This window comes from Macaca thibetana, chromosome 14 (assembly GCF_024542745.1).
Source record: "Macaca thibetana thibetana isolate TM-01 chromosome 14, ASM2454274v1, whole genome shotgun sequence".
Taxonomy (NCBI): Eukaryota; Metazoa; Chordata; class Mammalia; order Primates; family Cercopithecidae; genus Macaca; species Macaca thibetana.
Genome location: NC_065591.1, coordinates 57,969,604 through 57,982,768, shown reverse-complemented (window position 1 = coordinate 57,982,768; position 13,165 = coordinate 57,969,604). Strand labels below are relative to the sequence as shown.

The window sequence follows — 13,165 nt, the reverse complement described above, 5'->3', positions numbered from 1 at the left end:
TCACATCAAAGCAATATTTTGAATGCTGATCAGAAGACAAAACTGCGTGAATATCTTTTTTTTTTTTTTTTTTTTAAGAAAGGGTCTCACTGTGTCGCCTAGGCTGGAGTACTATGGCATGATCACAGCTCACTGCAGCCTCAACCTCCCAGTTCAATCAGTCCTCCCACCTCAGCCTCTCAAGTAGCTGGGACTATAGGCCCATGCCACCACGGGTGCCAATTTTTTTTTTTTTTTTTTTTTTTTTTTTTTGTAGAGACAGGGTTCCACTATGTTGCCTAGGCAGATTTCAGACTCCTGGGGGCTCAAATGATCCACCTACCTCAGCCTCCCAAAGTGCTAGGATTACAGGCATGAGCCACTGTGCCCAGGCTGAGCATCATCTTAAGATGTTCAAGTACTCAACAGGGGCTTTGTTTTATTAGTAACTGTCATGTGTCTAGGCACTGGCATCTGGTAGCTGTTTAAAAACATATTTGTTGAATGAAAGAATGAAGTCTCATGGAGGATGTTTTTTCCCTGAGATCTTAGTAGTCTAAAGACATTTTCTTGTGGACCTTGACCTGTGCACTTGTTCCTTTTCCCCTTTGCATTGGCAGCTGGGAGGCTCACACGTACATTATAGTCTATCTCTAGCTGTTTATAGAAGTTTATGGCATAGATTTTCTACTGACTGTAACTCTGACTTTAACTTATTTTCCTACCTGCTTTAATTTTTATGATTTATTTTTTAACTTGAAAATATCTATTTTGCAAACTGCCTAAAAACATTTTGGGAACAAGGTGGGTAGGCAGAAGGATAGAGAACTAGAGAATGAGGTAATAAAGGAAGAGAGGGAGGTAGGGAAAGGAAAGAAGGGGAAGAGAATAGGTGGTGTGGGGGATGATTATATCTTAAGATACTCATGTACTCAAGACTCAGAGAACTTACTGTGTGTGCCCTCACACTCAGGGAAGAACTGCTTAAGGCCCTTTGTGGCCTGCATAGCCTTAGCACTAGGCCCTGATAGGTAGTATGTGCTCAATGAAGTCTTGGCAATTTGAGTGGACATTTCCTGGGCTCACTGAATGTTTGTTGATTGCCTATTTTAGCGTGTTTTTTTAAAATGTCTCTTAAAATGCTTGGACTTCTTTCTCTGTTTGGGAAACTGTGTAATACAATAGACTAAAATGAGTTCTGGGGTCAAACAGAGTTTTGTTTGAAAACTAACTCTGCTGGCCGGGCGTGGTGGTTCACGCCTATAATCCCAGCACTTTGGGAGGCTGAGGCGGGTGAATTACTGGAGATCAGGAGTTCAAGACCAGCCTGGCCAACATGGTGAAAGCCAGTCTCTACTAAAAATACAAAATTAGCTGGGTGTGGTGGTGGGCGCCTGTAATCCTGGCTACTCAGGAGGCTGAGGCAGGAGAATCGCTTGAACCCGGGAGGTGGAGCTTGTAGTGAGCCAAGATCGCGCCATTGTACTCCAGCCTGGGCAAAAAGAGTGAAACTCCATCTCAAAAAAAAAAAAAAAAAAAGAAAGAAAAACTAACTTGGCTGCTGATTGGCTTGTGTCCTTGGCCAAAAGATTTACATACTCTCTCTTGGCCTATTTCCTCATCTGTAGAATTGGGATAATATTTACTGCCAACTCACTGGGAGGGTTTATTAAGAAGATGTATACAAAAGCACCAGCAGTCTCTGGTACAGAAGAGGCACTCAAAATATTTCAGTTCTCCAGTGCATTGGACACACTCATCTGGCTGACTCCTAGTGGCCAAGTAGCCTGTGCTCTGGCTGCAGTGCTCTGCCTCTGCCTTGTGAGCCAGCTTCCAGTCTGGCTGGCCCAGGAAGAGCTGGCCTCCTTAGTCCCAGAGCTTGGGGAGCTTATTATGCTGAGTTGCTGGACTTCTAGATAGATACCCATCCCCTCAGACTAGCAGATGAACAGTTTGTTGCCTGCCGTTCCCAGGTAGGCTGTTTCCCAGGCCGTTGGCCTGGGGAATCATGTATTCCAAGTCAAAAATTTCTGTCCTGCGTGGTTTGATTCATGATCTGAGGACAGTTCCAAATCTGTGACCTCATAGTGGCTGAGTCAGGGTGTTGAGATTGCCATTCTTGTGCTGAGCTTGGGTTGCCCAAGATGATACAAAATGGTCAAACCATGGCAGGATATTGCATATTCTTCTGTTCATTTGGCCCATTGCTATTCCTGGTTGCTGTGTCTATTCTTGCCACAACCTGTGTAGCCAGTGTCTACCATGTGCCAGGATTTTGGACCTTACAGGACATTGTCCTTTGCCAATGGAAAAAATATGTTGCCCTGGACTTTAGGAAATGATCCTGATTTTTGAGGTCCTTTATAATCATATTAGTTCTAAGTGGGTGTCTTGTCTATCATCTTTATTTTTTACCTTGTTTATGCTTATTAAGTGTTTTTATTAGTGACAGGTTTGTCGTCAAAGACCTGGGTTATTTGGTTATAGTCTGCTACTGTTCTAGTGATGGCAAGACTAGTAATAAGCTTCCTGGTCTGTTCTCACAATTGGGAAAGAACAATCTTATTTACATTCCAGAGTGGCCAGATTATAATTTTGGAATAGCCCAGGAAAGATCCATCTCACATAAGATTCATATGTAATCATTCAATACTCTTTGGACATCTACTTTGTGCTCTAGCTCCTGTCTAGGTTCATTGCAGTGAAGTCCTGTATTCAAACATATTGAAGACTGGGCTGAGCATTGGTTGAGCCCAGAAAGTGATCTAGAAATTTTGACTTTGAAAAAAATATATTGTTAAGCGTTTTTGTTTGTTTTGATAGAGAGGATCTGCTGCTTTGTTTTTTAAAAAAATTGATAAATTTGGTTCTTTGAAAGTATCCATTCGCTTTTCTCGATATGGAAATAATGAATAATGGTCTCTATGGGCAAACATATTTGAGAAATGTAGCTCACCTTGTCTATCAAAGCATAGTGGGTGGTATCGGGGGTGTGTTATTCCTGATAGCCCAGCATCAGCCCAGGCCCATCCATAATAGGCCTGTGACTCATATGTACCAGTCTCAATTCTGTGTTGTTGAACACACAATTTAGGTATTGCCTTATGTGCTGTAGATGAAGCCAGAGCTGTTCTTATTGCCATGGTGGTTTCTGATTTCAAGATCTGTTTTTGCTTGCAGGAGCTGCTAAGCCGCACATCTCTTGAGACCCAGAAGCTTGATCTGATGACTGAAGTGTCTGAGCTGAAGCTCAAGCTGGTTGGCATGGAGAAGGAGCAGAGAGAGCAGGAGGAGAAGCAGAGAAAAGCAGAGGTGAGGGTGAACTTGTACTGTCTTAAGCTCAGACCTGAGAAGGCTGTCATAATGTGAATTTAGGCTGTCTTGTCAACTCCCAGCCTGGAAGCTATTGGGTGCCAGAAATATCTATACACTAGAGATGCAGTGATCTGTTAATACCAAGTTATCAAGTTTTGCTGTGGCTGCAAATTTCAGCAATATCCAAACCACCCAGTTTTGGCTCTAAGGCTTTATCTGCCCTCAAACTGCTGACAAGGATGGAAAGAGAAGCAATAGTTGGGGAAGAATAAGACAAAATATGGAGGGACACAAGATGTCTTCTGTGAGAACCAAGGAAATGACGACGTACCATAATGAAGTTGGCCTCCCAACAGCCCATTGTCACTAGATCCAAGGAGTCTGGAAACATTTCTTGACGTGCATTTCCCTGACCCAGGTGGAACCTCAGGTTATGTGTTTCTTTTCTCCTGATGGGTCTTATGGAGCGGCCATCTGAAGGCCTTCTCTTAGAGAATGTTTTCCTAATTTTGTTTTTCAGTCTTTGTATGCCATTGGCTGGAACATGCCAGACTTTTTTAAATAAATGTTTACAGAATTTTAGACTCAGACTCCTTTGAGAGCAGGCAGCCTGTTTTAACCTTAGATAACCGTCTTCTTGTGCCTCTACCTTTAAGTTCTTGTATTCACACCAACAATGAGAGATATGAAAGAAGATAGATTTTAGGTTTAGAAACACCTTGCTCATTTACTGACCTAACTACTTGTTAGCGGATAACTGTGTGGTAAAGTCCAAATAAAATCATGAAAGTTAAGTACCTGTCATAGTATTTGGCATTTTGTCAGTACCTGGTATGTCTTCATCTCCTTCCTACATTTAGGCCAAAGACAGATATTGTTCCCTTCTGATAAGTGCCAGCATTAGTGCATACTGAAACCTGCCATGTTTGCTGAGTAAACACACTGGTGATTAGAATATTTCTAATGTGCGAGCATATTCCTTGCATTGCTTTTGAGAACATGTTCATTAATTAGAAGTACAGTTGCCAAAAGAAGATATCCCCAATAAGCTGAGAACAGTAGCTTGTATTGATTAAGAGTCCAGGCTGATGAATCAGATCTCCTGGCTTTAAACTGAGCTCAGTGGCTTTGTGATCTGGGGCAAGTAATTTAACCTCCCAAACCCGTTTCTTCTTCTGTAAGATGGAGGTAGTAATACTTCCAATTTCTTTGGTTATTCTGAGGAGTGAATGAGACAATGTATGTGGAACTCTTAGCATAGTAATAGTTAGCTTTTATTGATCACTTACTGATAGTATTGTTAAGCATGTTGGAAATGAAAATGTAGACATAGATACGTTATTTACATATTGCAAAGTTTACACAGCCTGAAAGCTAATCTGTGTGAAGTGTTAGTTGAATTAAATGTTCAGGGAGAAGTAACTGAATTTTCTTCTGGTTTAAAGTTATTTTACCAATGTTTCAACATGCATGATTGTATGTGAACACACATTAGGACTTCGGGGGCAGAATTCCATAAACTCTGTGAGAAGGCTTAAAGTGGCAGACACTCAACTCAAAATCAAGAAAAAAAGGGAGGAGAGAGACCTATGTCACGTAACTTGAAAAGTCTAGGGTTTAAAAAATGCAGTATGACTAGATCCAGGTAATCTCACAGTGTCACTAGAAATTAGTCTCAGTTGTATCACTTGGTTCTGTTTTAGCCTTGTTCTCAAGAAGACTCTCCCCAAGTGGTGACACAGATAGCCATTGGTAGCTCCAGAATGATATCCTACCAGCCAGGCAACTTCTGCAGTCAAAGAGGTGCTTTCTCAAAGATTCCAGCAAAAGCCCCAGGAGTGCATTTCATTGGGTCAATTTGGGTCATATACCTGGTTCTACACCAGTCACCTCTGGGATCCGTGCATGAGGGGTGGGGGGTGTGAGTATTAAAGTCAGCCCATCTGTGGAAGTATGCAGAGTTAGCACCAAGCTGGGATAATGCAGTCCTTTTAAAGGGACATCAGAAAGGAAGGAGAGCTCCCGCTTCTGGGATAAGAAGCACTAACACAGTCATCTTGCTGTTTGCTTTTTTCTTTCTTTTCTGAAGGATTATTTTTAAATCTGAATTTCTTGTTTTTGTTTTTCATTGGTCTGTTCATGCATAAGGCAACGTAGACTCTGAGTGTCTGGCCTCAATTCTACCAGATAACAGCCCTTTCCAGTTGCTAGTACAAATATTAGGTTTCCACATGGAGGAATTCTGCAGGCTGTGCAAACCTGTGATAATCAGTGAGCAGCCACATGATCTGAAACAAATTCCTCATTCTTGTAGTTGCACATAATCTTTGCTGGTATGCACAGAACTTCTACCTCTATTTGTGAGTATCTGGAGCACCAGGGGTTTAAAACCACAGGGTGCTGCTTAAGCTGCACTATTGTCATGTGCATGGAGATGTTTATTTTGAGTGAGACATTTTGCTAGCTGAGGTCATCAGATGTTGTAATTGCATGAATAAAGGGAATGCTGCTTTCCATACTGTACTGCAGCTGTTTTTTTCCGGTGAATGTATTTAGCTTAAGGGCTCATTGTGTATGGTTTGGAACAGGCAGGATTCTTTTTTTTTTTTTCCCCCCTTAGGTATGAGGTAGCCAGATCTGAAATAAACCTCCTCAGCTTAGCTCAGGCTTTATCCTCAAATTCTGTTTTATGTTTTAATGAAAAGAAGAGAATGCTGGTGGCAAGAGCATTGCAGACTGCTCCTTCTGCTCTGATTCTGATCATAGCTCAAGCCAGCATCTTGCTGTTTAAGTTGTGGAAATGATTACTGACAGTCATTCTGTAAGACTTGAGGACTTGCAGGCACAGGTTCCTTGATGGCCAGCCTTGCTCAGGAATGAGTAGTGGCCCAAATGAGATTTGGATGAATACTAGGTTTCCTTTTTACCTTTTCTCATCAGCCTTTTGCAATGGTTCAGTGTCATATGAGGGTACTGAAGACTGGATAAATTAGATGTACTCCTGAAAAGCAGGACTATGGAAGAATGATTGACATGGAAAGTAAATACCACAATAAGGAGATGGAGCATGAAAGAAAGAGATCCAGAGGTAAAGGGAAACCTGTGTGTGGCCACAGATCAAAGCATTGCATAGGCGTGTTGCTCAGATGGGTCTTCTCTGAGAAAGGAATCTGGCTTCCCCATGCTGTGGGGGTGCCGGCAACCTGCAGCTGGACCCCACTGTGGTAACTGGAGGGTTCTGTGAGTAGTTACCAGAACAGCCTGTTAAGAAGGGAGCAAGGACCCCAGATATGCTAGGAAGGGGAGTCAGCCCAACTGATCAGGCGTACGTGTGAGCAAGAAGAGAACAGGAAAGAATCTTTAGGATTTCCTGCAGAAAATGGACACATCTTATAGCACAAGCGATGATGCCATCATTTCTTCTTTCTTGTGGTTAGGACCTTGGGAGAAAGGGATTCTGATTTCTGAACTGAGGCAACAGAATGATGGACTTGGACTACAGAGCAAGATCTGGGAAGATTGTGTTTGCTCAGAGATGAGCTGGCCTAATGAGGAGAGTTTTGTTATTCTTGCTTTTATTTTCTTTCTTTACTCATTTGCATCAATATAGGAAATATACTCCCACAATTCAAAAATCAAGAGTTCAAAAGGGCATATAGCAAAAGATCTCATTCAACACCTGTCCTCCAGTCAGCAGTCAGGAACCAGTGCCATCAGTTTGTATCCTTCCAGAGTTATATTATGTGTGGACAAGTACATTCATGTGGATACACACAGACACACACACTTCCCCTCATTTTTATACAGATGTTCACTATTCTAGACCTTTCTTTTTAAATTTAGTAGTCTTGGAGTTCTTTTTACACCAAGTATGTTTTTAAAAACTTCCTCCTCATATCTATGTCTGCATATTGTTCTACCATCCAACTATAGCCTAATTTATTTAACCAGTCCTCTCTCAGTGGACATTGAGGTGGTTTCCAAGTTTCTGCTATTACAAATAATGCTGCAGTGAATAATCTTGTATATATGTAAAGATATTGATGTGGAGTTTATGGGTCAAGGAGTACGTGAACTTGACATTTTGACAGATATTTCCAAATTGCCCTCTCTAGAACATAGAGGTTATATTCCCATGAGCAATGTAATGCATAAGAGTGCCAGGACAGTATTAAACTGAGCCTGAAAAAAGAAGAAAGAACTAAGTAAAATTATATACAAGATTAACAGGTAAGATGGAATTGGGAACAACTGTGATTACAGGAGGTGCTCAGTAGTTTCACACAGAAAAGAACCATAAAAGAAGAACTTTAATGGTTGGCAAAGTGTGATTAAAAAACAAAGTGAGCTGAGATTACAACACAGGACAGCAATTATAACCTCATAAATGCCACCTAGACATCATGATGTGGGACCCAGAATGGAATAGAGCTACAAAAGGGTCTGCTTTATGGGAGGGAAACAGACCTGTTAAGAGAGGAGATGGGCCAGCCCTGGAGATAAAGAATTATGAAGCTAGGCCAGGTGTAGTGGCTCACACCTGTAACCCCAGTACTTTGGGAGGCCGAGGAGAGTGGATCACTTGAGGTCAGGAGTTTGAGACCAGCCTGGCCAACATAGTGAAACCCTGTCTCTACTAAAACATATGAAAATTAGCCAGGCATGGTATTGTGCGCCTGTAGTCCCAGCTTCTTGGGAGGCAAGACATGAGAATCACTTGAACCTGGGAGGTGGAGGTTGCAGTGAGCCGAGATCACGCCACTGCACTCCAGCCTGGGAGACAGAGCGAGACTCTGTCTCAAAAAAAAAAAAAAAAAATTATAAAGCTAAGTTGAAATGCCAAGCCTGGGGACAGACATACCATAAAACAGTGACAACACATGGCTCAGGAGAATTAAAGCAGAGTAGCCCAGAAGTTTTGGATACACCACACGCTGAGCAGAGGGAGGAAAACAGATGTGTTCCTGATGCAGGTCTCCAGACTGATACACACAAGGGGCAGTGATGGAGGAGGGGGAGCAGCAACTTACTTGGCTAGCTCCTAAATGTCTCCCAGCTGAATTCTGAAGCATTTGAATGTTTACTTGTTTGTTTTTCTCACTTGCTTACCCTCTACTCAGAGGGTAGAAGACAAAACTAGGAAAACTGCCATTCTAGCTCCAATATTGAAGCAAAAGGAGGCACTGGTTTATGAAGTAAAAGTGATAGGTACCTTGAGAGAAAGTGGTCGTTGTTATTTGAATGTTCACAAGGGTGAGCACGGAAAAAACTAGGCATAAACAGACATGCACTGTAAACTTGGGTCAGTCATAACTCTGACAGTTTCAAAATAAAATGGATGGGGAACTCTCAAATAGAGGAAGACCCAAGAATGTTGAACTACTTAAATATAATTCTGACTGTGCAATCTCACAGATAATACCAATAAAAAGGAAGAGCTTAGAGGTGTCTTGAAAGGAAGTAGTTTTCAGAGGGGCTTGTACAAAAGGCAGAAAGGACATACGCTAAAGACAAAAGTGCACCTGCATGACCAGTGTCAGGAAGGGGACATCCCAAACTAAAGGATAATGCTGAGGACAACACAAAGCCACACACACACACACACACACACACACACAGTTATGTTCTTAATAAGAAAAACAAAGAAAAAATGGACTTGATTCCATGGATGCCTCTGACAGGTACAAAAAATTTAGGACAGTAGTCCCCCAAAGTGCTTGCTATAAGTTAACTTTAAGGAATCAGGAAAATCAAATGTTTCTAGAAAACTGGAACCATTTCCTTCTTGATTTTCAAAATGGCAAAAGTGTGATAGATTCAATAGATTTTAGTCTATTGAGTTTGGGGCCAACTCTATGATGGTTTGCAAGAAGCTAGGAGACAAAGTAGTGGGGATTGGTGTCCTCGAGGATTGAGTCACATTAGATTGGCCTTATCAGTTTGGCCAGGAATGTGTCTTGTGGTAGACCAGGTAAATCCACATTTCACTGAAGTGTTGCAAAAACGTTGCTTGGGATAATCTTGTAGACAAGATGGAGGAATGTAAGATGAAGACACTGAAATAGCATATTGGTGCCTGACCGAGTTCAGAGTTTAGGTACATATTGTCATGGATAAGTGTTATGTGTGCCGTATGTCGCCTGTGCATACGTGCTGACACACTGGGTGTTTGGGTAAGGGGAGTCAGTATGTGTATCATGCATATGTGGAGAGGGGATGTGTTTGTGTGTGTGCCCCGGTGTGCACCCACATCTGCTATTGTTTCTGCTTGGATGAAGGGTTTCTTCTAGACTCCATATCTCGGTGTTGACACAACTGTATGGCACAAAGGAGCTGTTGGGGATTTGTTTGAACTGCCAGACAGGCACCTGGATGGGGCAGGCCTGAGGAAAAATGCCATGTCTTTTGGTTCTGGTGAGGAAAGTGGAGGGCTGTCGACAGTGACCACTGGGTGCCACCTCCTCCCTGCCCCATGCACCTCTGTGCTTTTCTCTTAAGGAGTTCTGCATCTGAGAGCTGTCTGACCTGGAGCGCTTTTCTCTTCTTTCTTTTCCTTCCTACAGTCGGTTCTGAATGTGATCAGTGAGCTGCAGGAGCAGATGTGTAGGCTGCAGCTGGACATCCACAGGCAGATTCAAGAGCGCCTGTTACACAGTAGGGACCACCCTGAGGAGGTAGCGGCCAGTGACGGTGTGGCCGAGTCCCAGTCCTGCGGCCAGGACTGTGCCTGTTGGGAGGGGTCACCTGTAGGAACCACACTTAAGTATACCAGAGCATGCGTGTGTGGGGCATTTCACTCGTGGAGGGGCTGGGGTTTCTCCTAACCAGAACAGAGTGCAGTGGCTTGGCATGGATCTGTTGTTACCTCTGGGCAGAGCTTGGACTCACTCAATCCTCTTGGGATGTGAAGTGAGTTCAGTGACCCTCACTGAGCAGGGTCTGAGCAGGTGAGGCCAACCCTCAAACAGGTGGCACTCATCTCCTTAAGGGCTGGGAATGAGGTGCACCAGGTGCTCTGAGTGATGGGGCATTTGTGCCACAGGAAGCCTCATGATTCCCCTTCCCATGTATATGACTCAGATCCTGATTCCTCCTCCCAGGCTGGGAGATTAAACAAAGTTTTGTTTCACATGATTTTTTTTTTAAGGAAAAAAAAGTATTATGAAAAAGAATCCTTTCAAGTTTATGTTTACCCCCAGTGAAAAAATAAAATGCAAGTTTTCATGTGCTGTGAATAATTAAGTCGTCATCTGAATTTCCAGGAAAAATCCCCCCCACGTAATCACATCAGGCTGATTTTATAACCACTGGGCCACGCAGGGCTGTATCTGACTGGGACTCTGGACTTGGCTCTCCACATGGGGATGACCTGGTCCTCTGTGACTTTGCTCATGGCAGGTGATAGCAGCTTCAGCAGAGACAAGCCTATGCCTCTAAGGAGGCCTACTGTTGAAAAGGACTTGGAAGCGCCCCAAGAAAAGACTGAGGTCACAGCAGCCATGAGTACTACAGAGGGTACCCTGGCTCTGTAGGAAGTTACTATGGTCCATACTCAATTAGAGAGCCTGTTGAAAATCTAGACATAGGTTTTGGGGGGAGGGATTCGGTGGGAAAGATTTCCTGCTGCATTAAAGGACAGGGGGAAAATAGGAAAGTCAAGATGTAAATGTAGATTTGGATAGAGAAGCCTTGAGAGGGTGTTGCCCATGACCTATGTTGAGTAGGTTACTCCAGCAAGACTTTTAAAGGAAGGTAAAATGTGCGTGTACTCATGTTGGTAGTCAGTGATGGACAACAAGTAACATGGAAGGAAGAGGATGTTCCAGAGGTCACAGAGCCTGGAGAGGATGATCGCTGTGTACCCACAGTGGCAGCTCCTCAGGCAGTAGGAACCTGCATACTTCCGATTCTGATATCAGCTGGCCTGACACCCTCTCCAACAGACTGAGTAGCCTGGCTAGGATACAAGGCTGAGCAGAAGAACCCCCAACTTGTGGGCATTGGAGCCTCTCAGGCAGGGCCAATAATGTTCTCAGAGAATGATTCAGGGTCTGCTGCAAGTCAAAGCAGGTAACTGAGGCCTTGATATCCAGTGATGCAGATCATGGATGCAATAGCCTTAGTTGAGAAGTTTCCTTTTCCTTTTTTTTTTTTTTTTTTTTTTTCTCCAGCTGGGATTACAGACACTCATCACCACACTTGGCTAATTTTTGTATTTTTAGTAAAGATAGGGTTTCACCATGTTAGCTAGGCTGGTCTCGAGCTCCTGATCTCAAGTGACCCACCCACCTCAGCCTCTCAAAGTGTTGGGATTACAGGCGTGAACCACCGTGCCTGGCCAGAAGTTTTCTTTGTTTTGTTTTTAATGGGCATCAGCAAATGCTCACCTCAGCTAGAAGGCAATCTTAATAAATGACCCTACGAAATTCAAGGGTAAGCAATGTCACTTCGTGGTGGATGATCTCAGAAGGCCAAGACCTCCAGGCCAGTTAAATAATGACTTGAGTTTCACGTGTGCATTCATTGACAAATTGTGCATACCTACTATGTGCCAGGCACTGCAGGATAATCAGAGGTTAGCAAATGCCTCATGGAGTTTACAGCTTAGGAGGAGAGCTAGCTGTTAGCTGTCATACAAATAAATATTTAATTGCATATTATGTAGGAAGTACAAGAGAATATAGCAGAGGGGCCTGATATAGTATGGAGGTCAGGATAGATTTACTCAGGGAGACCTGAAGGATGGGCAGGAGTTAACCTGGCAGAAAATTCCAGACAGAGGGAATGTTACCTGCAAACACCTAAATTGGAGAGAGGAACTGAAAATTATCCATGTGGCTAGAGCATAACTAGGGAGAAAGAGTGATCCAAGAGGCAGGCAGGGAGGTGTCAGGTCATGTGTTGAAGTTTATGAGCTTTGAGAAGCATGGGAGTGCCGTGATCTAATGTATGGTTTGATCATATCACTCCCCCAGATGCCACGGGGTCAACTGCTTTGAGAGGAGCAAGACAACCGAGAAGCAACCAATGAATTGACTGTCCAGGCTGTCAGTGCTAATTGCTAGACCAGAGTGGTGGTGCCTGAGTGGGAAAGAAATGTGACATTCAAGTCGTTTTCCTGAAAGTAGAATTAATAAAACTTGGGGATGAACTGCATACATAGGGGAGGAAGGAGAGGGAGATGCTGAGGATAGATCCTATGTTTCTGGATAAGCTGTTAGAGCGATGGATATGGCATTTAGTAAGATGAGAGTAACTAGGAGGGGAGTTGAGGATTCCACTTGGCACATGACGGTCCGGAGATGCCTATGAGCATCCATGTGATGTTAAGTAGGAAGTTTGTTGTATGAGACTGCAGTTCAGAAAGCCTATGGAAATAATTATCTTTATGCCAATTCTTCTGATGGGAGCTAGTCAGCAGGACTAATTGTCTGTTAAGAGAATCTTGGTTCAAGATAACAGTGCTTAGTGGAGTCATCTTTATAGAAGGAGTAGTTTCACAAACAAGGGTCCTGGAGTCAGAATATAGGGGCTTGAATTCCATGTAAGAGAAAATTGTTTGTGTCACCTCCCCACTCAGCAACCTTCAGTGACTCACTACTGTCCAAAGAATGGCATCAGAACTCATCATATGTATTCTCATCCTCAAGCCTTTACCTTAGGGCCTCACCTTAACTTCTCAGCCTCATCTTCCACTGTGTACCTACACCCATCCTCAGCTCCAGCCCCATGAGTTATCTCCCTTTCTGTCTCCTATCTTTACTCCTCCCTGGATGCTTTCTCCCTCCTTTCTTTCTTCAAACTATTATCTTCCTCTGAACTGGAACACCCATTATGACATCTATATTTGGCCCTTAACGTTTGTTCCCTT

General features: G+C 43.2%; 1 protein-coding gene across 5 annotated transcripts in view; it reads left to right on the top strand.

The window, feature by feature from the left end:
• PPFIBP2 (PPFIA binding protein 2) overlaps positions 1-13,165 on the top strand; it is a 151,190-nt gene that overhangs the window by 93,156 nt on the left and 44,869 nt on the right. For all 5 annotated transcript variants that reach the window (XM_050756123.1, XM_050756122.1, XM_050756120.1 and 2 more), the window contains one exon: positions 3,160-3,291. In XM_050756123.1, the coding sequence (XP_050612080.1) occupies positions 3,160-3,291 (132 nt within the window). The remainder of the gene's footprint in view (positions 1-3,159; positions 3,292-13,165) is intronic.